We start from the raw sequence: 27,986 nt of genomic DNA, 5'->3' as shown, positions 1-27,986 counted from the left end.
TCTTCCTTGAGTCTCTGTCAGGCTCCCACCTTCATTTTTCCTGGAATATTCCCTCCTGCTGGACAGTATTTGGACTTAATCCATGGATATTCAAAGTAAGCTTGTGGGTTTTGTATTGTCCTTATTGACGCCTCTTTCACTCAGCTCCTGTGTCTCTAAACTCTCTGCTCTCAGAATAATTTCACAGTAAGGGTTAAACTTCTTCCGCTGTACTTCTGATTTCAGATTTCTCCCACTTATCCTCGTAAGTTTTCTGTGTAGTCATGTGTTGTCAAAAAAAAAATTCAAGTCATATCAAGTCCTCTGCTGGTGCCTTACACCTAAACCTCTGAAAAGCAGTCACCCCTCTACCTGTAGTTGGTTTGATCCAAAAGACTCTACATGACATCCCCCCTGGGAACAGAAAAAAACAACTGTGTGGAAGTTTATTTCTGCCAGTAAGGGAAAAAAAGTTGAGAAAAGAAAAAAAAATTTCAACACTTTTTCACTGTTATGACAAAGTATCTGATAGATATGAGATACTTAATCAAATAATGAGAAAAAATAGTGTGACATGATTATGATATACTTGGTCTCATTATGAGACATTATCTCATGACGACTTAGTTTCTCATAGTAATACGACACTAGCTCATAAAAATGAGATAATGGTTTATATTTGAGATGAGAGTCTCATTTTAACAAGTGTCTAAGGCAAAACTATGAGAAACTAAATCATAATAATGAGATAGCATCTGATAGTAATGAGATACTGTTTTATTATTATGCGTTGGTTCCTCATATAAAATACTAAGCCAAATTATGTCACTAGCTCATAATAATGAGATAATGAGTGAAATTTGAGATGCGAGTCTATTAACAACCAGATTCTAATTCAACATTTTGAGACACTAAGTCATAAAATTAGACAATTTTTCTTATAGCTATGAGATACTGTTTTATTTTAATAAGTCAGTTTCTCATGTTTATTAGATGATAACTCTAATTATGGGAAACTTGGTCATTACCATGAGACACTAAGTCATAAATATGAATTATCATATCATAGGGATTAGAAATTAAGTCATATCAATGATAAACCCTGTCATAATAATGAGATAGCATCCCATAGTTTTGACATACTACTTTTTTATTAGTATAATTAGTTTCTCAAAATTATGAGAAACTAAGTCATGACATTAAGTCCTTAAGTCATAATTTATCAACTTTAGTCTCAAAATGTGACATCATATCACAGTTATGTGAGACTAAATTTATATTATGAGTTAGTTTCTCATATGAAATGTCAAGTCAAATAATGTGTCTCTAATAATGAGAAAAGGGAAAATTTGAGATGCCAGTCTCATAACAACTTGATTCTAAAGGCGTATTCAGACCTGGGCTGTTTGGTCCACTTTAAACGGACCAGGGTTTGTTTCCCACGCTGGTGCGGACTTTTCATGCAGGTGTGAATAGACACAAATGAGTCCTGGTGCGGACCAAACAAATGCACAGAGACCCACTTTTTGAGGTGGTCTCGTCCACTTCCAAACGAACTCTGGTGCAGTTCGTGGTTCTCTGGTGCAGGTCTGAATACAAACCAAGGTCCATCCGAACTAACTGCAGGATACATGCGCCTTTTGGGCCTATAAAGCCACCGTAACCTAACCGTCTTTGGTTCATACTTGATCCTCCGTCTTCTGTTTAGCCACGCTGTTGCTAGCATGTTGTGGGTCAGGACAGGCAGAGCATAGCGCCTCCTTGCTGCGATCATTGGTCTTCCTGTTCCTAAATTGTAAACGGTGTTGTTAAGCTGTTTTGAAGGAGCTGCTCTTGAAACTGAAAATGATTTAGCAGCTCTAATAAGAGCACAAACACACGTTTACCTCCATTTCCAGGTCTGTACTCTGTGTGCTGCCCTTTGTCAGTGCTGTCCAATGAGAGCACTGATCCTCACACACCTGGATGTGTTTACAGAATATAGTCCACTTGATAAAAGTACAATCTGAATACGAACCGCACCAAACGAAAAAAATAAAGTCCACTTTTGGTCCGGACCAAACAAGTGGACCAAAGGACTTTTCTGGTCTGAATACAGCCTAAGTTAACATTATGAAACACTTAGCCATTAAATAAGACAATTCTCATAGTTATGAGATACTGATTTATTAAAATGAGTTAATTTCTCATGTTTATTAGATAATAACTCTTATTATGGGAAACTTGGTCATTACCGTGAGACTATATTATCGTTATGAGTTAGTTTCTCATAGTTATAAGATAATTTGTCAAATTATTACAACATATGTCATAACAGAGACACTGAGTCATAAGTTTGAGAAACTAAATCATGATAAAGACTTCTTGAGTCATAATCATGAGAAATTATATGATAATAATGAGAACCTTAGTGATTTTTATGAAATATCTTGTCATAATATTGAGACCTATTAGTTTTACTTTTTTTAACAGTAATTTTCCTTTTTTTTCTCTTTACCCTTGTCCTCCATTAAGAGTCAAGTAGCTGTATGTAGTATGAGTGAAACAGCTTTCTTCGTTGGTTTAAGAGTTGATTCATCCTGTGGTTTAGCCCTCTTTGAGTCCTGGCTTTAATTTAACATCATTTTAAGGAGAGTTTGATGCTGAATCTGAACAGTGAGGAGGCTGACAGTTGGTAAAGCTCCTTTTCTCTCAGTGTTCGCTGTAAGTTTGTCCTGGAGTGAAATCCCTTGACTCTTCTCTGTAAACTGGAATTTCCTGTCGTATATTTCTCCTTTGTCACCCTCAGCAGCTGTTTGGGTCCTCAGACCCACCTTTTAACCTGCACAGTGTGAGAGCCACCCATCCCATGAGCACTTAATGTTCAGACGGACTCCACCTTTGAATGGAGGTCGAGCCCAGAGCGATGCAGAGTGCTTTCTCTCTCTGACTCCTCACCCATGATGGAGGAAAACCTCCGTCTGAATAAAAGGAGACCAAACATCCCCCACCGTTACACAACACACACACATACGCCTGTTTGTGTTTATTTCAGGAGATATCAGCGCTCTCAGATATAAACAGCCTAATGGGCAATGACGGAGATTCTGATGAAATGTTTGTGTCCGTGAGGATCTGTTGAGTTCACTTTCAACTTTGACCAAAACTGATAAATAGTAATGGAGTCTGTATGGACATAGGGTTTGTGACATCACCCATTTCTTTTGGATGCAGAGTTTTGAAGCCAGTCGTCAGTGGATGAGGTAGAGAGGCGGGACTTAGCCATGCCCTTATATGGGCAAAAGGTCAACGGTTTGTTTTGCTCCAATTTTTGCTTTTTGTCTTGGTGTGTTAGTGTTTTCTGGTGTTTTTACAGCCAGCCTCTAGTGGACACTGTAGGAACTGCAGTTTTTAACACTTTTGCATCAGCACATTTAGACCAGAGGTTGCTGCTTTGAAATCAAAATCAGGAATGAGAGAAAAAAGGATCAAAATAAAACAGGAAACACAAGACAAGGACTAAATCACCTGAGCTAATATGGAGCTGGGAAAACAGGAAACGCACCTTGCCGGATTGACCTGGTGGAGAACTGAAAATACAGCACAGATAAAACCCCAGTGACCTGAGGGTCGACATGGGCTGACATGCTGGTGAATTAATGATGTGCAGGAGCACAATCATGCTGAAGAGCTTTGGAGGCTGTGTGTTTTTTCCTCTCCAACCTGTAACCTTTCTTTTCACTCAGGCTGACTAAAATGTCAAATCTGCCGGGGCGTCGCAGCCACAGGCGGCGGCTGCTGCTGCTGCTGCACCGGTAAAAACACAGACGACTAAAAGCAGGTTTATTTCCTCGACCCCTGAAAGGTCACGCTGTGTGGAGGTACGGACAGATTGACCATTAGTTGTGAGCTGCACCAGATCAGAGACAGTGTTCAGGTACTAAACGAGGTCCACAAGTTTTTTTTACAGTTTGGTTTACAAACAAACAGGCTTTAAGGAACAGGAAGCAAGAAGTGAATCAAAAACTACTCACTTGTATTTCTCTATGTTCCTTTACTGCTTTAGCTTTTGTCTGATGTTTTCATTATCCCACCTGCCCCTAAGGGAGACTTCCTGTCAGGTTTTTCAAATTAAAGTGTGAAAAAAGCCACTCATTACACTTTGATCACTTTTTTTTTTTTTTTTTTTTTTGGCTGTGCAGGTGCAGGTGTTGTCTATAAGAACATACACATTCAACATTTGGATATATAACCTCCAAAGATTACAACAACTTGTGTTTCATCACATTTATATTTTAAATAATAAATGGGATAACAGGCAGTGCAATTTTATAATTATATTATATTATATTATATTATTTTATATTTTATTATATTGTATTATATTGTATTATATTATTTTATATTATATTATATTATATTATATTATATTATATTATATTATATTATATTATATTATATTATATTATTAATCTGCTTTGTTTTTGTTTTGTTTTTTTTTTTGTTGTTGTTTTTTTTGTTTGTTTTTTACATTTTTTCCCCACACTATGTTTATGTATTTTGGCTTTGATTTTAGAAGCATAAATATGCATTTAAAGATAAAATTAAAAAGTAATTGAAAAATAAATGTATTAATAATTAAAATGATTATAAGCTAATAAAATAATAAAAAATAAATTATAATAAATAAATAAATTTTAAAAAACTGTAAAATAATTGAAAGTACATTTATTATCATTGTTATTATTATTATTATTATTATTATTATTATTAAAAAATAATGATAATAAAAATAAAAATAATAATGAAAATAAAGATATGAAATAGAATAAGATTATATACTTAAAAATCATATTCAAGACAATAAAATTAAAAAAAAAATAAAAAGTAGAAAAAATTATATATGAATATTTTCTTAGAAAGGATGTGATATTTAACGTAGCTGTTGGTGACAGTCTTACTGAATTTAAACTCTTACCCAGGCTGCTTTCGCTGAATCTGACCTCCCAATGCAGATGGATTAAATGTGATTTAATATGGAGGAATAATCTGTGTCATCAGCTCATAACCTTCTAAATTAAATGGATCCAGGAGGTATAATACTTGGACTGTATGTCAAACATCATTAATGTAATGTTTTGATGGATTAAGCTGAGGAAAAACACTCAGAGATCCATATTTGAGAATGTTTTATTGTCCACCATAAGCATGAAACACACAGTCAGTAATAATAACATCATGGATATTTACACTGGCATCATTTTGTACAACAGAAAGAGGAGGGGCACTATCAGCACTTCTACAAGGAAGAATGAACAGAAAGAGAAACATGTTTACATTTTTAAATCTAAAGAAGCTCACGACAGCACACAGGCCACTACTTCCGGTCACAGAGGGTCTGCACTGTGGGTCAACGATCTACCAGCCAGCTGAGACCAGCTTCTGCTCTAAAAAAAGACACTTTCACAACATCTTCTCCTCCCTCTCCCACGGCACCGGGTCCTGCTCCTCCTCCACCTGCGTGTTCCTGCGCCCTGTCCAAAAGTGCTCCACGTCCGGGATGGTCTTCTCCTTGTCCGCTGAGACCGCGTTGCTGACGGCGTTGGCTCCCACTTCTGCTCCGTTCCCCTCCGTTTTGGGACACTTGTTGCTGCTGCTGCTCCTGGGGAGGTGCTTGGAGCCTCTGCAGGTCGCGATGAACCAGATGGAGATGAGCCCCTGGCGCACGTCGTCGTACATGGTCATCAGGATCACAGGAGAGAGGGAGCTGCACGCGTAAAGGAAGACCTGCGCGAAGATGATCAGACCCACAGGTGGTTTGTTGAAGCCGAGTCTGATCCAGGTGAAAGTGCCCCACTCTGGGAGCAGCATGAGCCCCAGGGCGCCGCTCAGACACAGCAACACCAGGGTGACTTTGCTCTGGTGCTGCGGGCTGGGTGCGTGGTTCACTGCGGTGTGCAGGGTCTTGGTGTAGTAGGCGAGCGTAAAGGTGACCGGCACCACGAAGGTGGCAGTGGGGTAAATCTTGTAGAACAAACTCATGAAGTCAGACGCGCACACCGGCATCTCAGAGACGCAGATCCTGTCGCGTCCGTGCGGCACCAAAGCAGCGAAGAGCATCTGAGGGAGAGGGAACATCATGGACACGATCCAAATGAACACCAGGGCTCCGTGGATCCACGTCGGGCTGGACAGGGACCCCGAGCCGGAGCTGGGGACCGAGGTGTGTTTGGCTCTGGTGGTAGCAGCGAGGATTAAAGTTTTTGCAACCACACACGAATGCTGGAACCAGTCCGTGGTGCTGCACACAAAACTCCCAAGGGTCCAGGTCTGCTTGTAGTAGGTGACGGCGCGCACGGGGGCGCACAGCAGCAGGATCACCAAGTCCGTGGAGGCCAGAGACGCGAGGAGCGCCTTCACCTCGGAGCCCTTTCCGTTCCTGAAGTCACGGATGAAAATCAGCAAAACGAGCAAATTCCCAACCGCTCCAGAGACGCAGATCCCGATCAGGATGACAGGCAGGGCTGTTCTGGTGTCCTCCCCCTGGAGGAGCTGAACTCCCCCAATGAAATCAAAAAAGGAGACGTTTGCTGGTCGATCAATATTCATCTCTTTTCCTCACTTTCCAGCTCCACAGGGTAAAAAAAAATAAGCAGCAGAGTCAGAGAGTTTTTTCCGTGTTCCTCCTCAGATTAATGATCCCACGGAGGAGAAATGCGGAGGAGCTGTCCAGGGCGCAGAGACGCAGCTAATGGGGTCGTGATCGTATCAGCAAGTGGGTGAGCAGGCTGGCAGGTAGGCTATTTCAAGTGCTGCCATTTAGCGTCGTCAAGCACTCACGTCACTTCATCAGTGTGGCTCCAGGCTGCAGCCAGTCCAAATGTGAGAGCAGCGTGATGTGATTTACATCTGAGACCTCAGAGGGCTCACTGCTGGAGTCCCAGAGAGACGGATACAGTCAGAAGTCTGTGTGCAACAAAAACACTGATGACAGAAGAAATAAGGCTGCTACAGGAGCATTTTTCAAAGGGTAAAACTGATGCAAAGAGAGATAATAAATAAATAAATAAATAAATAAATAAATAAATAAATATATTATAAAAGGCTGTTCTTTATTTTTTTATCTTCCTCAAACATAGAAAAAATGAATTTATAGGGAATAAAGTAAATCATTTGTAAAAAAAAAAAAAAAAAAAAAAAAAAAAAAAAAAAAAGTAAATAAATAAAAATTAAAAAAGTAAGAAAAAAAGATTAAAATTATATTTCAAATATTATATTTCAAATAATGCTTCTTTTTTTTCTTTTTTTTTTTTTTACCCTTTTTCCATGTTTATCTAATTTTTGGCTTTGATTTCAGAGGCATAAATATGCAAAGATATAATTAAAAAATAGGAAAAAAAGAAAATTAATTTATAAATTAATTGATTAATTAATAGTGGCTAACAAACTTAAATAGAGAAAAAAAATAAATGTATTATTAATAATAATTGATTGTCACAGAAGCAACAATAAAGTAAATAATTAGTAATAAAAAAAATTCAAATTATAATTCAAATATTATATTTCAAATAATGCCTTTTTTAAATCGTTTTTCCAAACTATGTTTAACTAATTTTTGGCTTTGATTTTAGAGGCATGAATATGCAAAGATATAATTAAAAAAGTAAAAATAAATTAATTAATCAAGTAATTAATTGAGTAATTAATTTATATTAGCTAACAAAATAAAATAGAGAAATACAAAAAAAAATATTGTCATTGATAATTGATTGCCACAGAAGTGACAATAAAGTAAATAATTAGTAAAAAAAAAAAAAAAAAGAAAAAAAAAAAGAAAGAAAGAAAGAAAAAAATTCTGAATAATACTAAGTAAAGAAATTAGTTTGGAGGGTTTTTTTGTTTGTTTATTTTGTTTTGTTTTTCTAAGTGATCCAACAGGGTTTAAAGATGGGGTAACATGCTTCTCCATATTGTAAACATGGATGTTCAGACTGAGCTTGTGCAGATTTTCAAATCTCTACCAGGGATGTCCCGATCTGATACACTTATCTGCATCATCTCTTTTTTGTCATTTTTGCATTTGGAGTAGATCATTGCTTTGTATGGCTCATTTGTTGGTCATGGACACCAAAATGGTTTTGTCTTCAGTGATATTTTTACTACTTTTCTCCTGTGTTTGTCTGGAGATCCTACATGTAACCATGGCTGCATTGTTTACATGTGAAATCAGCTGTTAGCAGCCTGTAGCATGTCAATGCTAACTGGTGCAAGGCCAGATGTTTCCCCATAAGAAGTGACGACATGGACCTGTCCTTCCATCCATTGTTATTGGGAACGTAAGATCTATCTCCAATAAGATGGACGAGCTAGCTGTGCTAACCCAGCAACAGAGGGAATACCAGAGGGCAGAGTAGCATCATGCTATTCACAGACATGACTAACAGAGCTAACACCAGACACCAACACCACATTGGAAGAGCTTCACCTGCTGTGAGCAGACAGGATCCAGGAGATGTTAATTCTCTGGAAGCCTGAATGCACAAACATTTTCTCACTCTGTGATCATAAGCTCTTATTGTTTTTTTATAAACATCTAAGTTCAGCATCAGATGATTGTAAAATTTCCTCCAAAAGTTGCAGAATTAGAAATCAAACATAGAAACAGTCCTTAGTCCCCTCAGCACAAATCTCTGTTCTTACGTTTTGAGTTTCTGTGAAGCACCCTGACTGAAAGCTCTGTTAACTGGTTTGTTTGTATCAGCTGCTTCACTTTGTTAATCTGATGTCAGTTCACGTTTATGACGTTCACGCTTTTAAAGTCACAGGTCTCTGCACAGCAAACTGTATGTCAGTCGGGATCACACGGTATGAAGTGACGCGCCAGAAGGAAAAAATGCATATGATAATGCATTTCAAACAGCGTTTAATGGTAGCAGATCAGTCAACTTTGCCGTGTGCTTTGGATGGTTGTCCTGCTGGAAGGTCCAGCCACGTCTCATCTTCATCATCCTGGTGGATGGCAGCAGATTCAGATCAAGAATTTCCCCATACATGGCTCCATTCATTGCTCCGTCAGTTATATGAAGTTTGCCAACACCATGAGATGAGAAACAACCCCATGCCATGATGCTTCACCTCCAAACTTCACTGTTGGTGTAGTGTTTTTTGGCTGATGTGCAGAGCCATTTCTCCTCCAAACATGGTCTGTAGTATGACAGCCCAAAAGTTCAGTTTTGGTCTCATCTGACCAGACAACATTCTCCCAGTATTCTACAGGCTTGTCAAGATGCTGTTTAGCAAACTTTAAACCAGCTTCAACATGCCTTTTCTTGAGGAATGGAGTCTTGCGGGCTGAGCGTCCATAGAGGCCATGGTGATGGAGTGCATTGCCTATTGTTTTCTCTGTAACAATTGTACCTGCTGCCTCCAAGTCTTTCTGGAGCACTTTCAGGGTGGTTCTTGGCTGGTTGAGTCCTCTTCTGACTATCTTTCTGACTCCCTGGTCAGAAATCTTCAAGGAGCTCCTGTGCGTGGCCTGTTGATGGTAAGGTGGTGCTTCTTCCACTTGTGAATAATGGCCCCAACGGTGCTGACTGGAATATTCAGGTGCTTTGATATAAGTCTGTAACCAGCTCCATTCTGATGCTGAGCAACAATCAGGTTGTGAATGTCTTCAGAGAGCTCTTTGCCTTTACCCATCATGAGGTGTGTGCTATTTAACTGCTTGGTGAAAAAAACACCTTTTTTATAGGACCATCAATTTGCTCTAGCCCAGCTGATGTTGGTTTGCACTAATTGGAAGTTTAAATGATAATTACTGACAGATTTCAGGTGGTATGGTGCATTTCCTGTCCAAAGTATTCAGCCTTTCCATGGTGTGTTCAATACTTTTTTCCTGTGTTATTGTACTTAATTCATCATAATCATTATTTATGGACCTGAACGTTGTGATTTCTTTTCATGTGTGGATTATTTGAGTTAATACCAATGTCTGGGAGAAGGGTGGTAACTTTGTCAAAAGGGCGTTATTATCCAACCAAACATAAGAGGGAAAGAATTAACACACACAGAAACAAAAGCAAGCAACAACAACAAAAAAATGATCACAATTACCACACTATACATCCTACATCCTATTAAGAGTTAAACACAGCAGGGATGTGAATTCTGTGAAGTGAAATAACAATTTGATTCAAATTGGCACCCCAAAATCTTACTTACTTACTTTTTTAGCTTTTTTTATTAGCATACACTTTCATAAATCAGGAGAAAAGTCACATTTCATAACATAACATAGTGAACCTGATGCTGAAGCACACACAGACAGAGCGAGGTGTGTTGACGCGACTTGTGGAGCATCCTGTTGATGAAGGGGAGGAAAGGAGGGAAGGAGGGAAGGAGGGAAGGAGGGAGGGGAAGGGGGGTTGTATATCTAGAGGTGAGGGTGCCCACTCAAATGCTGTCACCTCCTCTAAGAGGGCTGGTTGCTAGGAGACCGGAGGCACCATCACAGTATGGGGTTAGGAAGATGTGAGGCGTCATGAGGCACTGTGAGATATACGGTCGGGTAGAGATGCTTTAAAGGGACTCAGGAGCCTCAGATCTGATGAATGAATGGCTCCGGCGGGGTGATTGCTGACAGGAAACACAGACTGAGTGATTAATTAATAATGATAAAATGATGTCAAATCTCACACACCTGCCAGAATATGAAGTCCCAGAATGCTTTGTGCCTGTGAATGAATAAATTCACCATCTCTTTATGAATTCAGGAGGGACAAACTACTCAGAGATGATCATCTCCTCATGAGGTGTTATCATTCTGTCAGAGGAAGATGCTTTAATGTTTCACCGCTTGATCCTGGGTTGTTTTTGAGTCTTACAGTGGGGAAAATAAGTATTGAACGTGCTTATTTCCAAAGCTGCAATTCAAACAAAATTTCTACCAGACATTAGTATTAACTCAAATAATCCACACATGAAAAGAAATCACAACGTTCAGGTCCATAAATAATGATTATGGTGAATTAAGTACGATAACACAGGAAAAAAGTATTGAACACACCATGGAAAGGCTGAATACTTTGGACAGGAAATGCTCCATACCACCTGAAATCTGTCAGTAATTATTACTTGAACTTCCAATTAGTGCAAACCAACATCAGCTGGGCTAGAGCAAATTGATGGTCCTATAAAAAAGGTGTTTTTTTCACCAAGCAGGTAAATAGCACACACCTCATGATGGGTAAAGGCAAAGAGCTCTCTGAAGACATTCACAACCTGATTGTTGCTCAGCATCAGAATGGAACTGGTTACAGACTTATATCAAAGCACCTGAATATTCCAGTCAGCACCGTTGGGGCCATTATTCACAAGTGGAAGAAGCACCACCTTACCATCAACAGGCCACGCACAGGAGCTCCTTGAAGATTTCTGACCAGGGAGTCAGAAAGATAGTCAGAAGAGGACTCAACCAGCCAAGGACCACCCTGAAAGTGCTCCAGAAAGACTTGGAGGCAGCAGGTACAATTGTTACAGAGAAAACAATAGGCAATGCACTCCATCGCCATGGACGCTCAGGCCGCAAGACTCCATTCCTCAAGAAAAGGCATGTTGAAGCTGGTTTAAAGTTTGCTAAACAGCATCTTGACAAGCCTGTAGAATACTGGGAGAATGTTGTCTGGTCAGATGAGACCAAAACTGAACTTTTGGGCTGTCATACTACAGACCATGTTTGGAGGAGAAATGGCTCTGCACATCAGCCAAAAAACACTACACCAACAGTGAAGTTTGGAGGTGGAAGCATCATGGCATGGGGTTGTTTCTCATATCATGGTGTTGGCAAACTTCATATAACTGACGGAGCAATGAATGGAGCCATGTATGGGGAAATTCTTGATATGAATCTGCTGCCATCCACCAGGATGATGAAGATGAGACGTGGCTGGACCTTCCAGCAGGACAACCATCCAAAGTTCAAACATAAAAGAAGCTTCTGGAAGCTGTCACTGCAAACAAAGCTTCTCCACTAAGTATTAGATGAGTCTCAGTTAGCGTCTTCAATACTTTTTTCCTGTGTTATCGTACTTAATTCACCATAATCATTATTTATGGACCCAAACGCAGCTTTGGAAAAAAAATGTGATGAGAAAAAAGTTGAGGCGTTCAATACTTATTTTCCCCACTGTGCCTACGTGCTCTGTCTCCTTCTCAGACTGTACTTTTCATGACATTTCAGAGGAAACACTTTTCTTTTCTGCCTTCTCATCCCTGCACCCAGCACTCCCGCCCTGGACTGAATCCGTATTGTGTGAGAGTTGGATCCGTCACATTCCCCCCTCGGGCTGTTTCAGAGCCGGAGACGGAGAGAAACAGCAGTAAAAGCAAATGATAGAGAGAAGAGGAGGGGATGAACAAAAACCCGAAGCTCTGTGAGATCTCCTGTAATGTCCCCTCCAGAGTAGAAACTGGGATAAAGTCGTTTTTGACCACAGGGATGCAAACGTTGCCAGGTCACATTTCTGTCCCGAGCGCCTTGATGCAGAAAAGCTTTCACAGAATCAAAGAAAGGGTTTTTTTATTGGTCATTATAGTCTTTCAGAGGGATCAAAGGTAGAAAATAGGTCTCCCCAGGTAACGGCACACTCAGCCCGTGTCATCACAACCTCTCCTTATTGATGTTATTGCTCAGAAGCCGAGCAGGGATTAGCAATTTGGTGTTGATGTTTGCGACCCTGTTTTACATGAAGCTGCTTTTAAGCTCCACGGCTGTCAAACGGAGCCGGAGATAGCAGAGGGTTGACATCGAGTTGTTCCTACAGGTGTCAAGATGAGCAGTTACCACAACAACCTGTGGATGGAAAGCACTCGACTGTCTAAGCTGCTCCTGACAGTTTCCTCCTGTTATCTCGTTTAAGACGAGGAGCTGAAAGCTGTCACAGTTTCACAGTATATCAAGCTATTCCGAGGCTTCACTGGGTAGAGATGGATTTTTCCAGTTATTTACACAGAAAGTAAAAACAATGGTGCCTCTGTGTAACTTAACACTTACAGTAAAACTGAGACTTTCTGGAAACAAAAAGAGAAATGTTGATGTTTGAGTGTAATCAACTGGAAAATCACTTTATTTGCTTTTTTGTTTACATTGGCAGAGAAACAATCTCTGGCCTGAACAAAGCCTCTGTGTAACTTACAATTTACTGTGAAACTGAGACTTACTTGAAACAAGTATAAAAGTGCTGATTTCTGGATGCAACTCCTTAAACATTCCTAGGTTTACTTTTTCAATAAATCTAAGAAAAAAAATCTTTAGCATTGGTGAAACCTCTATAAAATGTACAATTTACTGTGAAACTGAGACTTACTTGAAATAAGTATAGGAGTTCTGATTTCTAGGTGCAACTCACCTAACATTTCTAGGTTTACTTCTTCAATAAATCTAAGAAAAAACAACCTCTAGCCTTGGTGAAATCTCCATAAAATGTACAATTTACAGTGAAACTGAGACTAATTTGAAATAAAAAGAGAGCTGCTGATCTTTTGGTGTAAGTACACAAAAATTTTTTTGACTCTCAGTATGACTCCTAGAAAAATAAATGGCTGTGTGAGGGCTCCATGTAACTTACAATTCACTGTAAAACTGAGACTTAGTGAGAAAAAAATGTTAGATGCTGATCTTCAGGTGTGATTTTCTAATAAATAAATAAATCAGTGTAAATTGGTGTAAAATTATAAGGGATATGTTGATCTTTGGACGCAATTTGTGAAAAACAACTTTGTTTACTTTCTCTATAAACTGGGAAACAATCTCCTGCATTATAGATGCTACTTTATACAATTTACTGTGAAACCGAGACTTTATTCAAACAAATAGAGGTGCTTATCTTTGGTTATGTATCAAAGTAATTGCAATTGGTTACTTTCTATGTATATTACAGAGAAATTAATCTCAAGCCTCAGTGAAGCCTTTCTGTGGCTTACAATTTACAGTGAAACTGAGACTAACTTGAAATAAATACAAAGATGCTGATGTGTGGGTTTGATCAGCGAAGGAATTACTTTGTTTACTTTTAGGTAAATAGAAGAAAAATGAAAACGTTGGCTGTATTAAGTCTCTAAGTTACTTACAATTTACAATGAAACTAAGACCCCCTGCAAAAAATCAGAGAGGTGCTAACCTTTCGGTGTAATTTACCCAGAAACTGATTTGTTCACATTCTGTAGAAAACTTAGAAAAATCTCAATCTCTTGCAGGGGTTAAGCTACTGTGGGGAAAAAAAAAAAAAAAAAAAACGATAAAACTGAGACTCATGGAACACAAATAGAAAGATGCCAATCATTTGGGAGTGTTAAACCAGAAAGATATTTTGTTGACTTTCTATTTAAATCACAAGAATAAAGATCCTTAGCCCAACTGAAGCCTCTGAGTAACCAACAATTTACAGTGAAACTGAGACTTACTTGGACCTTTTAGAGAGGTCCTGATCTATAGGTGTAATTAGAAATTACTTTGTTTACTTCTCGCCTGGATTGGGAAAATTAAATCTCTAGCCCAATTTAAGCCTCTCTCAAATAATTAACAGTGAAACTGAGACTTACTGGAAACAAATAGAGAGATACTGATCTTTGGGTCAATTAAAGAGTTACTTTGTTTACTTTATGTATAAATCAGTAAAAATAAAAACAATATGTAGCCAGATTGAAGCCACTGTGGAACAAAAAGTTTAACAGTAAAACTGAGACTTACTGGGAACAAAAAGAGAGAGGCTGATTTTTTGATTTAATTGGATGTAATTTACGATTAAATATGTGAGCTTTGTGTAGTTTGATATTTAAGATTATATTAAGGATTCAGTTTATCTGCTAAATATTTTGTATTATTGCAAGAAGCTGAGTTTTTCTATCAGTTTAGCTTCAGAATATTTTGTGTCTGAACAGCCATAAATTGTCGATCTTTTTCCTCCGTGGTTGTACAGTTCATCCGTTTCAGGCTCCATGCACAGAGATAAATGACTCCCTTTAGCAAAGGGCAGACTCCCGCCTGCAAAACAGCAAATAATTAATGTCAGCTGTTTTTTTTTATAGTGCGTACGGGGAGGGGGAGCGGATGGAGATGTGAGCTTCTCCTTTTTTTCCCTGTTTAATTATAAATGCATAAAAAGCATCAGAGTGCCTGGAAACGGAGCAGAGACCGATTGATTATGAGCTTAGTGAAAATTACTCTCATCAGCCTCTTAATGATTCATTGTTCTTTACTCTTTTTATGCAGATGAATGACACCGCTGTGCTGCCCCCTGCTGGGCCCCCTCCTGCTGGCTGCTGGCATGGACACGGATCACTTATTGTGTGTCACATTCAGGGACTTCATCTGCTGGTAATCCACAGAGAGAGCATTCAGGTGCATTTGTAAGCTACTTATACGATCTTTAAGCACTCAGTAAAAAAATATTTCTTATCCTCACTCTTCAAAGGGCTTCAAATTTGTAATTATCAAAGTTACAAAATGCATCACAACAAAAAGTAGTTAAATAAATGTAAATATATTATAAACCATTTACAAAAGGAACTTAAAATAAAACAAAATATTTTTAAAAAAAAACACTTAAATGGAAAAAAAATCACAATATCTAGGTCGTGAAATCAGATGTCGAGTCGTATAATGAGCTTAAAAAATAAATGCACATTTAATTTAATTTAAATTCTACTAAATTTAAAATTTCACATTTCATATATTTAAGTCTGTTTATGTGGTCAACATTTTTTCATGTATTTAAAGTATTTTTTCATCAGTGCAGCTTCATGTAAACATTGTTGTTGATATATGACCTGAAGAGAAACACTGATATCAGAGCGCCATCATGTGACAGAGGAAGGAAAGCACACTTGTAATCACTGATACCCCACATTTTACTCTGAATATGACACTTTTTTTTTCCGGCTGATGACCAAAGGAATGTGAGACTGATCCAAAATTAACAACATGACTCATTGATTTTTGAAAACTTATGTGTTCAGATGCTTAAAATAAAAATGTAACAATAAACATGAAGTTTTTTCTATTTTCTGCTTTGATTTAACAAGTAACATGACTATCTTCATCCAAGAATATGTTGTGAATTAAAAAATGAAGCTTTCAAAATATAACTTTCATAATGGAGGCCTCATAGTTAAACAGTTAATAGAAATCCACTTTTAATCTTGTGACTGGACAGCCTCTTGGCCACTAGGTGGAGCTGTTGTCTGCATTTTTATTAACGCTGATGGCTGAAGGCTCTCAGGCTGTGTTTGATCTCTATCTTTTATAGACCAATGAACTCACTGCAGGACATTTCCTCCTGTGGAACAAAAAAAAGCCAAGGTAAAACAATTATAACACTTCATAGAATAAAAAAAAAAAATCAATTTCTTGACCAGTTTTGTTCTGATATGATGTAATTATTGGAAAGGAATAATTATTATAAGGGATCAATACCACTCTGTGACATTTCACAATCAAGTCACAACTATTAAATTAAAATAAATTCATTTTTTTATATTATTAATATTTTTTTTTTTACATTTTACCCAGGTTTTATTATTACGGTGGTGTATTGCAGAATAAAAATTATGTATATCTTCTTTTTTTTGCAACATAAATTTTTTCATAAAACGGGATTTTTTAAAAATTTTTTAATTTCCTGTTTGTTTGTTTGATGAGGTTCTATTTTGTAAAAGAACAGGAAATGTTTACTTTGGACTTTTCTGTTTTTTTTTTCCCTTACAATATTATTATAAATAAAGATAATTATAAGATACTATCTTCCTCATAAAACAGGAAGTTTGAAAATGAATAAATTCCTGTTTTTATGAAATAGTTAGTCATAAAAACAGGAGGATTTTTTTTTATTATTTTAGGTGAATGTGATATGCCACTGTCTATTTTTTTCTCATATCTTAAGATACAACATTTGGACGACTGGACGTGTCGACTACTTAGATTCACATTTCAAACATGGATTAAAACACTTCTATAGCACTTCTATAGTTCTACTTTTGGAAAACATTAACTTAAGAATAAATAAATGTTTCCAAGACTTAAATGTATAAAAAATTGATTAAAATGTTGTATTTCTGTGTATAAGGATCAGAGACGAAAAATTAACCACAGAGATTAGAAATTATTTATTGACCAAATTTGGACTCTTCTTTTTTTTTTTTTTTTTTTTTTTTTTTTACTATATTTTCTTATTTTCTGATCAAGCACTTTTCCAAGAACTCGTAGTCCCTCAACTTATTTCGTCAGAAAGGTTAAGGAAAGAGTAGAGGTCATGTGTTGCAGGTTTTTATTTGATAAATCAGGCCTTTCAATTTTTAAAAAAAATTTAATTATTATTATTATCATTATCATTATTATTATTATTATTATTATTATTATTATCATTATTATTATTATTATTATCATTATTATTATTATTATTATTATTATTATTATTATTATTATTATTATTATTATTATTATTATTATTATTATCATCATTATTATTTGCATGATTTGAATCAGTAGAATTTTTTTTTTGGCATTTTTACTAAAAAAAAAAAAAAAAAAAAAACCTAAAATTCAATTCATCTATTGTGTTATTGTGTCTTTTTTTAAATCCCTATAGGGCAAACTGGAGAACAGACAGACATTTAACATAAAAGCTAATTCATGGAATGAGATCTGTAATAGTTTTGAATGCAATGGTTATCGTCGAAGACCCAAATGTCGCTTTCAGATATATTTACATGAAGGTGAAAAGTTGTTTAAAATGTGTGTTTAATGGTGTTTTATGGAATTTGTTAGAGAAAGGAGAAGCCTGCTGCAGTAGGAGTGTGTGTGCTATACTGTGAGAATATAGCTGTGCATACACACACTCACACACTCGGTCAAAGTGCTGAAAGTGAAAGTTTTAATGCTCGCCATCAGAAACCAAATGTGTTTTGTTTACGGGAAGAAAAGCCCTTTTTATTTAATCTAGATGGCTTGTACGTTTCCTCCTTTATGCACACAAGGCCCCGCTAATCTTGTTCTCCATCGGCCCCTGTGCATAATGAAAAGCAGCTTATCATGATGCTGGCCTCGGGGTGACGTCGACTTTCTCCATTTCCGCGCAGAATAAGGTGAACGCCACTTAAACCACGTGACCGGCGGAAATCTCCCAGGACCTATAGGTGCCATCGCCGCCTGGAATGGGAACAATAACTGAGAGAGAATAAAATGAAGAGTTCAATTGGGAAGCGATTAAAATGAATAGAAGCTTTGACTAGATAAGACACATACCATTTCCTCATCTATTTAACATTCATTGAATTGAATAATCCGCTCTTATTATCGTAAATAGTCTGCATATTTACCCTGAATATGCTAATTTATGTTTGCTGCAAGCCCTCTGTGGCTTAATAATTTTTCCATCAATATATGCATATCTCTGCTTTTCTCCTATAGCTATTTCTGGAGAGGAGCGGAGGGAGGGGGGGGGACCAGAGGAAAGACATGAGCACAGTTAGAAAGCGCTTATTGTTTCTGTAACTTTTCCCACCTTTATTTTTTTTTTATTTTTGCACTTTGCCCGAGGCCGGCCGAGTTACATTTCAATCAAAAGATTCATTGTAAAGTCATTATCCCAAACTAGGCCCTGATAATTGGCTGTCATTTTGCATAGTGGTGCCACTCTGGCTGCGGGGCAAATGACTGCGGCCTTATCTTTCACTTTTAGGGAAAAATAATGGACAATTTATCATTAATCTTCTCTGGGAAATAATAACAAGTTAAATGTCAATCCCCGTGTCGTGCCTTACAAATAAAATTGTGTCGCTCTGGGCCTCGACTGATCACTGGCTGACCTATCCTCTTCACGGTGAAGGTGGAGGAGGGCGCGCTGTGAGGCCAGGCAGGAACAGAGAGCAGGAAGTCCTCTGAAGCCCGTAAATAAACGTGTTTTTATTGAAATAAGCCTCAGTGATCCTAGGTTTTATTCCACAGGAAGCTTAAGAAAAGCTCAAAACATGTCTTTTTTAAACTGTTAACCAATTAGCAATCATGTTTGGAGCTAGCATGTCTGTTCTGTTGGATCTGTCTTGTAGCTTCACTGGTTTTGGTTTTGGAAAGCGATTTTAGCATCAACTTATGGTTTGAAAACAGTCATACAATGGATTATATGGACTTGGATTTCACCGTAACTGGCTGGTAAACATTAGCATTATAATGACTCAGGGGTTCCCAAACTTATCAGCCCATGACCCCTTTAATGCGGTGCCTTGGCAATCCATTTTAAGTTAATGCAAAAGTTTTGTTTTTTTGCTCCAAATTGGAGACGAGGCTCTATAAAACATTTTTTGTCCAAGGGTTAAGAAACCAAATGGAAAGAAAATTGTTTTTCAGCTTATTTCCCAAATTTGCCACAATTGAATTTATGATTTTTTTTAAAAAAGGTCTTATATTTTTATAATTTGCTTTTTAATGTCATTGTTGCCATTTTAAGTCAATACTTAAAAGAAAAGAATCAACTTTTATTTAAGTATTGAGTTCTTGAATATTATGGTTTGGCAAAAAATCAAAGATGGCTGCCATTTTTCACATCTTTTTTAAAATTGAATATATTAGCCACTACACTAATTCCTTACTTTGTACTATTACCTGAGTATTGTGAGCAAAGGACGGCTTTTATTAGTTATTGTTTTGGTATCTGTGTCAGGAAGTTTCTTTGATGTGATCAAGTTCATTCATCTGTGTGCCGCGTTCACAAACTCCATTTAGTTAGTTGAAGCATGCCTCAGAGACGTAAGGTCCTGGATGAGCAGAAACTTCTTACTGCTGAACTCAGAGAAGACTGAAGTCTTTGTTCTTGGACCCAAACATCTCAGAGAAGCTTTCTTGAACAACATCGCCGCCTCTGACGACATCAGCTTGGCTTCCAGCACCACTGTCAGGAACCTGGGAGTTTTTCTGGATCAGGACCTGTCCTTTAACGCTCACATCCAACAGGTCTCAAGGACGGCATTTTTTCATCTTCATAATATCAAGAGAATTAGACACATCTTGTCTCGGAGCGATGCTGAGAAACTGGTCCATGCTTTTGTTTCTTCTAGGCTGGACTACTGTAATTCTCTTTTATCCGGCTGTTCTAATAAGTCTATTAGGACTCTTCAGCTGGTTCAGAACCAAGGTTATAATAGTTTTGGATTTGTCATTATAGTTTAGTTTTAGTTAGTTTTGACATTTTATTTTCCATTACAGTTTAGTTTTAATTAGTTTTAGAGCAGGATTCTAGTTTTTATTTAGTTTTGATTTTTGCAACAAGGCTTAGTTTTAGTTTAATTTCAATTTAGTTTTAGTTTTTTCATACCTTATTAACCAGGTGCAGGATTCAAAAAGGTCAGAGTAAATATTTTGTCATACTGTTTATTTTCAAGTCCAACATAGAGCTCACTGCTCAGTCAATGCTGATACCGAAATGTTGGCTGCTGCCTTAAACACATGAAAATAATATAAACTTAGTATGAAAAATATAAGCATAAATGATATAAAATAATGTTGACATAAATTACATAAAAATAATATTAACATAAATTATATAAAACAATATAATATGAGCTTCAATAAATAAAAACTTGGACTCTGTAACAATTAAACTATTACAGATGCTCTGATTCATTGCTCCACTATGTTTCGTCGCAGCACAGATCACAGCCAGTCAGTGCAGTAAACAAGCTCGTCCCTATACGCCGCTATGATGGTGCCGTACTGCGCTGACAACTGCCGAAAACTGTTGTAAAATTGGTCGGGAAAATGTGTCAGGTTAATTTAAATCCTAAAGGCTGTAATTATTGTCAGAAACGATAACTAAGGGCATTTGTCTTTAATTTCAGTTAGTTTCAGTTAGTTTTGTGAACACAAGGTGCAGTTATAGTTTACTTATTGTTTTTGTTTTCTTTTCTAGTTTTTATTAGTTTGAGTTAACTGCAATGTATTTTGAATTTTAGTTTTTGTTTTTAGTTTCGTTTTAGTTAACTAATATAACGCTGCAGCTCGGGTACTGACTTGGACTGAGAGGAGAGAGCACATCTCTCCAGTGTTAGCGTCTCTACACTGGTTACCTATAAAATCTGGGACAGAGTTTAAAATTCTTCTTCTGACTTACAAAGCGCTTAATGGCATCGGGCCATCCTATCGTAAAGACTTAATCGTTCCGTATAATCCGTCTGGGTCTTTGCGTTTTCAACATGCAGGTCTGCTGGTTGTACCTAGGGTCTCTAAAAGTAGTATGGGGGGTCGAGCCTTTAGTTATCAGGCTCCTCTTCTTTGGAATAACTTACCGGTTGAGGTCCGGGGAGCAGACACGGTCTCAACCTTTAAGAGTAGACTTAGGCTGTATTCAGACCAGAAAAGTCCTTTGGTCCACTTGTTTGGTCCGGACCAAAAGCGGACTTTATTTTTTTTGTTTGGTGCGGTTCGCACTCAGATTGTACTTTTATCAAGTGGACTATATTCTGTAAACACATCCAGGTGTGTGACGATCAGTGCTCTCATTGGACAGCACTGACAAAGGGCGGCACACAGAGTACAGACCTGGAAATGGAGGTAAACGTGTGTTTGTGCTCTTATTAGAGCTGCTAAATCATTTTCAGTTTCAAGAGCAGTTCCTTCAAAGCAGCTTAACAACACCGTTTACAATTTAGGAACAGGAAGACCAATGATCGCAGCAAGGAGGCGCTATGCTCTGCGTGTCCTGACCCACAACATGCCAGCTACAGCGTGGCTAAACAGAAGACGGAGGATCAGGTATGAACCAAAGACGGTTAGGTTACGGTGGCTTTATAGGCCCAGAAGGAGCATGTATCCTGTAGTTAGTTCAGATGGACCTTGTTTGGATTCAGACCTGCACCAGAGAACCACGAACCGCACCAGAGTTCGTTTGGAAGCGGACCGAGACCACCTCAAAAAGTGGGTCTGGGTCCGGTTGTTTGGTCCGCACCAGGGTTCGTTTGTGTCTATTCACACCTGCATGAAAAGTCCGCACCAGCGTGGGAAACCAACCCTGGTCCGTTTAAAGTGGACCAAACAGTCCAGGTCTGAATACACCCTTGAAACTTTCCTTTTTGATAAAGCTCACAGTTAGAGCTGGATCAGGTCTGAACCAGCTCTTAGTCGTGCTGCTGTAGGTTTAGACTGCTGGGGGGAACTGACACACAGGGCTCCTGTTTCTCTCTTTATCTGTCTGTCTAACTCTTAGTCTTAATGTCCTGTTATAGTTTCTTTTTCTGGCTCTTTTATTCTAAGTTTGCAGGACGTTGATGTTGAAACTGTGAAAATACTTCAGGTGTCGCCGTGCAGCAGAGACTTCAGGCGTTTCTCCCTGAGACAAAAGCAGCCGGCCTCGGTCCCTGACCCCGTCCACTCCCAGGGCCTCATCAGTAAACAATCTGAGATAAATGGCGGAGTGAAAGGTTGACATCAGCAGAGGACGACACTCATTCCCATTCGTTTATCGGATTAGGCCGCTGTGAGGGGACGGGGCAGAATGACTCGTTTGGCATTCAAAGGCAACTGTGGCACCGAGAGAGGCTGTTTGAACAGGGATCAATTATCAATCAGTCCATACAGGCCAGGACGCGGAGATTACCACAGCTATACGAGTCGTGTTGACAAATAACCCAGAGATCCCCTCAATGAATGCACACGGACAAACGCCTTTGGCTTTGACACTGGCCGACGCTGAAATTCAGATTATGGTCCATCTGATCGGCAGATTAGAGCTGTTTATGTCTGCTCCATCATCACACATCATCTCTGCTGCATTAAGCCGCTCACCGCCTCATTTTATGTCCTTGTGAACATTCAGGTTACTGTCTGTGTCGATAAACCGCAGTTTTAGACATTTATAGTCGTAGATATTAAACTTAATGTTCGCTGGAAACACACGATGGAAGGCTGAGCGTAACACCACGCTGAATCAATACGAAACAATCCTACAGTAAAAGATTAACAAAGAACTAAACTATCAATTAATTCGGCTTTTGTTTCTTAAAATAATCCAAGACAATGGTTTATTACATGCCTTTAAGCAGTTCTAATTCTGTTACATTTGGCGACCCCTGTGGACAAAAGGGGAACACCACCTTTTTAGATTATGGTGGACGTAGTTGTCGCCACTTTACGTGAGGAATATATGGAGCCAAAACAGCAAAATTGAAAATATAATTAGTCATTGAAAAAGAAAAAGGAAGGAACGTTGGCACTGAAAAATGTTTAATATAGAAAAATTATAGTGGCATCAAAACAGGTAATGTTATTGATGATTTTCCTGAAGTTAAAAACACAGACATGACATGTTTCATATTATTTCATTTCTAAGAAATTTTGCATTCATTCTGATGTTTTTGAGTTTAAATCACATTTTATTTATTTGATGTCACTGTTTAATTAATGACAGTTTATAAATGCAATGATTTTTTTTTTTTTTTTTGCTGACTGCCTTTTCACAGTTTCAACTTTCTGTCACTCTGTCTATGGCCAGGACCAAAGACTGAATTTTCGGTCTACGATATCCTAAAGTGCACATAATTTTAACTTTTTATCTCATTATCTTGACTTTTTATTTCATAATTACACATTTTTTGTCTCAGAATTTAAACTTTTTATCACATAATTATAACATTTTTCTCATTATTTCAAGTTTTTCTCTCATAATTCCAACTTTTTACCTCATGACTTTTTTTTTATCTTAGTTCAACTTTTTGTCATAGTTTCAACTTTTTTTCTCGTTATTTTCCCATCTTATCTCAAAATACGACTTTTTAATTCATAATTTCAACTTTTTATCTCATAATTATGACTTTTTTCTAATTATTTCAAATTTTCATCTTATAACTCTTCAATCTTTGTTCAACTTTATGTCATAATTTTTTACTGCTTATCTCATTATTTTGACATCTTATCTCATAATTATGACTTTTTTATCTTATTATTTTGACCACATTCTCATATTTGATATTTTGTCATTATTTTGACTTTTTATCTTATAATTATGACTGTTTCCTCATTATTTCAAATTTTAGTCTTATGACTCTTTAGTCTTTGTTCGACTATGTCATAATTTTTACTATCTCATCATTTTGACATCTTATTTCTTTTTTATGATTTTTTATCTGATAATTTCATTTTTTTTCTCATATTTTCAACTTTTTATCTCATGACTTTTTAATCTTTGTTCAACTTTGTGTTATAATTTTCACTATCTCATTATCTCGACATCTTATCTCATATTTATGACTTTTTTACTTATGATTTAAACTACATTCTCATATTTGATATTATGTCATTATTTGAGATTTTATCTTGTTATTATAACTTTTTTTTCTTATAATTTTTAACTTTTCATCTCATATTTTCAACTTTTTATCTTATAATTTTGACTTTTTATCTTATAATTATGACTTAATTTTGTCACTAACCAGAATTTTTATTTTTTTTTATATTTTTATTTTTTAACTGTCAGAAATGGGCTTCCTTACTCTTGGCCTGAATGCAATCAAAATGAAAGAGAAGAGGTCCACACTGTTTTTTACCTGCCTGTAAACTTGTTCATTTCTGCTTTAAAAACAGATTCATAACATTGGTGTTAATGGGAACACTCTGGCTTTTGGTGTCAGCCTCTGGTGGACACTTAAGGAACTGCAGCTAACGTGACAGTCTGCAGTTTTTTGGCTTTCAGTTAGTAACATGTATCAAGCAGCATCAGCTGGTCATGAATTTTAAATCATTTGCCTCCTCAAACACACTAACTGCATGTTTTCATTGTTAGAAAGAGCAACAGACGAGGATTACTCTGACCAAATGTTCCTGTTTGCCTCCTCCAAACAAACCGTCCCTGAAAGCAGCACAGAGCTCCTCTGAACGACGCTCTCAGAGCAGATGTAGGAGCAGGGCTGACATTGTTCTGACTGCATCAATAGCTGTGGTCAGTGTGTCGGTTTGGAGGGCAGGTTGAAGGTTACGGAGGCCTCAGAGAGCAAACAGTCCTCTGTAATCCTGACCTTCTCCTCTCTGCAGCGGGCAGCAGTTGACCGTGACGGTTAAGAACCGCAGAGGATCCTCAGGCACGTCTGGACGCCGGTCTAAAGTCAGGGGGACGGGACGGAGACGGGACTTTTAGAGTCTGAGAGCAGGTTAGAGGGTTTTATCTTCTTTAGTCCTGCCTGTTCCTCAAATTATAAATATCAGTTTCACTCTTTTTACAACAGTTGTGAGATTCACATGGTGGATTGTGTGTCTTTAAATTTTCTTTAAAGTGTGTTTTCTGCCTGTTTCTTCTCTATTCCTCTTTTCCTTTATCTCAAACACACACACATTTCCACCCGCTCTCGTCCTGGTTCCCGAGGAGCTGCTCCTCTGCCCTCCTGACCTGCAGGGGGTCAACGAGAGCAGCTTTACAAATCCTGACTTTATAAAAACACTGAGAGAGGCTCCTCATGGGAATTAAGTCTTCCCAGGCAACCCCACACAGTAAATTACAGGGGGCTTACATGATTCCTGCGCTCCCCGGGGACATCAAACAGTCAGACGAGCTGCGTTTAACTCAGCGCCGTCGTCCACTTCACATGTGCTCCTCTCCTTTGTTCCACTGCGTTGGTTCAATCTCTTAGAGACGGCGGGGAGGCTCCTCACGCTCTGCATGCTCTCCTCCTCACTCTCCTCCTCACTCTGTGTCCGTGACGATGTTTAAAAATGTCATCTTCTTCCCCATTTCACTGACCACAGATTCACCTGAGAGAATGAAAGAGTCAGAGTGTGTTTACGGCCTCAGGCGGTAGCACATTAGGGCCAAAAATCTCAAAAAATCAAGATTGAAAGTGTTAACAGTCACGTAAACAGAAAGGAAATGTGTTCCAGTGAAATAAGATACTTCCTCTGCTGTCCATAATAAACACAGTGCAATAAAAGTTGAAAACAGATCAGTAAAGGAAGAAAAATTTACAATTAAGCAATAAACATTAACCTTTTAACTCCTTTTGTTTGGTTGATACGGTGTCAAATCTGCACCAAACGTTTACAGACTTTCTGAGATTCTTCTATCCAGAAAATTTTTGTCACTAAATAAAATCCTGCGTTAACATTTAGTTGAACTAAATCTTCATCCCATCTGTCAATAAAGCCTGCCACCGCTCTACTTCACCTCCTACAACATCAACAGCCCACCAACTTTCCATGCACCTGTGGCTAACCTCAAGTTTTACAGCCCTGGGAAGATAACTACATCTACAAAAAGACTAATCTGGAAGAAAACACTGATTTTTATTCTGCCTGGATGGATTCAGTTAACTGACATTCGCCAGCTAAACATACATGATTCAAATGTGGCAAGACATTAGCAAACAAAATATGATGATTCGAGCAATATTTAAAATAGTCAATATACGTTATCAAGTTAAAGTATTCTTTCAAACATGTTTATTTTTTTACGAATTGTCAAAATTTGGCAAATTTTTGTAAAATTTCAAAAAAAATTCTAAACTTGTTTCATTTTTGACATTTAATTTTTTACAACTTTGTAGGTTTTCTTTTTTTATGAATTTTAGTTTTTTTTTTTTTAATTTTCAAATATTTTTAAATTTCAATTTTTCATTCAAAAAAGTGGGTTTTTTTGAGGAATTGTTAAAATTTGGCAAATTTTTATAAAATTTCAAAAAATTGCAAGTTCTTGAATTTGAAGAATTTTCTTCTTTTTTTTCATATTTTACATTTAATTTTTTTTTCAAAACTATGTGGGTTTTTTCCTTTTTTTATTTTTTTTTTATTTTTATTTTTTATTTTTTTACCAATTAAAGTTTAAAAAAAAAAAAAATCAAAATTTTTGAAACTTAATTTTTTGGGGGAATTTTTGTAGATTTTTCCAATTCTAAAATTCTGAAAAAAAAATATTTTTACATTTTTGCAAAATTATTAATAATCACACAGACTATTGCATAAATTCGAAAAACTTTTTCTTTAAATAATTATTCACTTCATTTGAACTATGTTTATATTTTCATCCATTTGAAAGTCTTCATTGTGAAGATAAAGTGGATTATGTGGCTTTGTAATGACTCTAATCCAGGTGAGCTGAGCTAGTGTGTCAGAGTGAACCTTTAAAATAGACTTAAATTACAATCCAACATTGAATCCCACCTCATGTTTACTGAATAAAACCACTGTTTCACACCAAATGTCTGAAGTCGGTCTGAAAAAAGTGGAGTCTACAAATGTTTAAGGCTTTTGCATGAAAACACAGTATTATCTGTGGCTTAATGTAGATTATGTGTTCCTTGTGAGAGTTTTGTTCAGTATTAAGAGCTCAAATCTGTTTTCCCTGCAGTTTTTAAGGGTTTATACATCTGAAATTAAAGAAAATTGCTGCTAAAATTAGAAATATCTTTGACACCAATACACGTATTTGCTAACCTCTCCTTTTGCTGTCACTGAGAGAGTCTTTGATTTTTCTGCCCCCTTGAGCACCTATTCTCTTCTTCCTCCTTACGTCACACCTGACGGAGCAGCTCTCTTGTAATAATTATCAGGAATTATCAGCCCAACGTGACCTAAACACTGTGAGAACTGCTGCTGACGTAGCGGCCGAGCGCTCTGTGTTGACTCGGGGGACAATAGCCCGTATTATGTCTGAGTGTTTTTTTCTCAGCTCTTCATCGGGGAGGAGCCCCCGCTGGGAGCAGATTAGCCTCTTCATGGGGGATGTGACGCCCAGAGAGGAAGTATCAGAGGAGGACAAACACAAGGACAAATCATTGGTCGTCACTTAATATTCAGCGCAGACAGTCTGACAGCAGGAGAGGGCTTCCTCTGAGCTCAGGATGAGGTTTACTTCTTTTTACTTTCTGCTTTTGTTTTCCTCTATGTTCATCTCTATTAACCTGCTCTGAAATGATGGCTGGGCCACTGTGAAGGCACGGGAGCAGAAAACACCATTTCATTAACCATAATCTGATACTTAAAGATATTTATGCCTCACTTTCTT

The 27,986-nt window shown here is 37.4% G+C and overlaps 1 protein-coding gene and 1 long non-coding RNA gene across 2 annotated transcripts; one reads left to right on the top strand and one right to left on the bottom strand.

Annotated features, from left to right (window-relative positions):
• On the top strand, positions 1 to 27,941 carry LOC141806735 (uncharacterized). The gene is made up of 5 exons (XR_012599784.1): positions 1 to 95; positions 6,650 to 6,753; positions 15,227 to 15,355; positions 25,028 to 25,143; positions 27,651 to 27,941. It is a non-coding gene; the product is annotated as an uncharacterized LOC141806735 (long non-coding RNA).
• LOC141806734 (G-protein coupled receptor 151) lies at positions 5,243 to 6,999 on the bottom strand. The gene has a single exon (XM_074692398.1). The coding sequence runs from the start codon at positions 6,565 to 6,567 to the stop codon at positions 5,422 to 5,424; it is 1,146 nt and encodes a 381-aa protein (XP_074548499.1). The 5' UTR covers positions 6,568 to 6,999; the 3' UTR covers positions 5,243 to 5,421.
• Positions 27,942 to 27,986: the final 45 nt, after the last annotated feature.

The sequence above is a fragment of the Halichoeres trimaculatus genome, unplaced genomic scaffold, assembly GCF_033239565.1.
Source record: "Halichoeres trimaculatus isolate MK-OKI-2021-1 unplaced genomic scaffold, fHalTri1.1 fHalTri1_scaffold_17, whole genome shotgun sequence".
NCBI lineage: Eukaryota > Metazoa > Chordata > Actinopteri > Labriformes > Labridae > Halichoeres > Halichoeres trimaculatus.
This window is presented reverse-complemented; position numbering and strand designations above follow the sequence as displayed.

Bases quoted from the DNA above. Each gene is read 5' to 3' on its own strand.
- LOC141806734 (XM_074692398.1), bottom strand. From the start codon at position 6,567: ATGAATATTGATCGACCAGCAAACGTCTCCTTTTTTGATTTCATTGGG.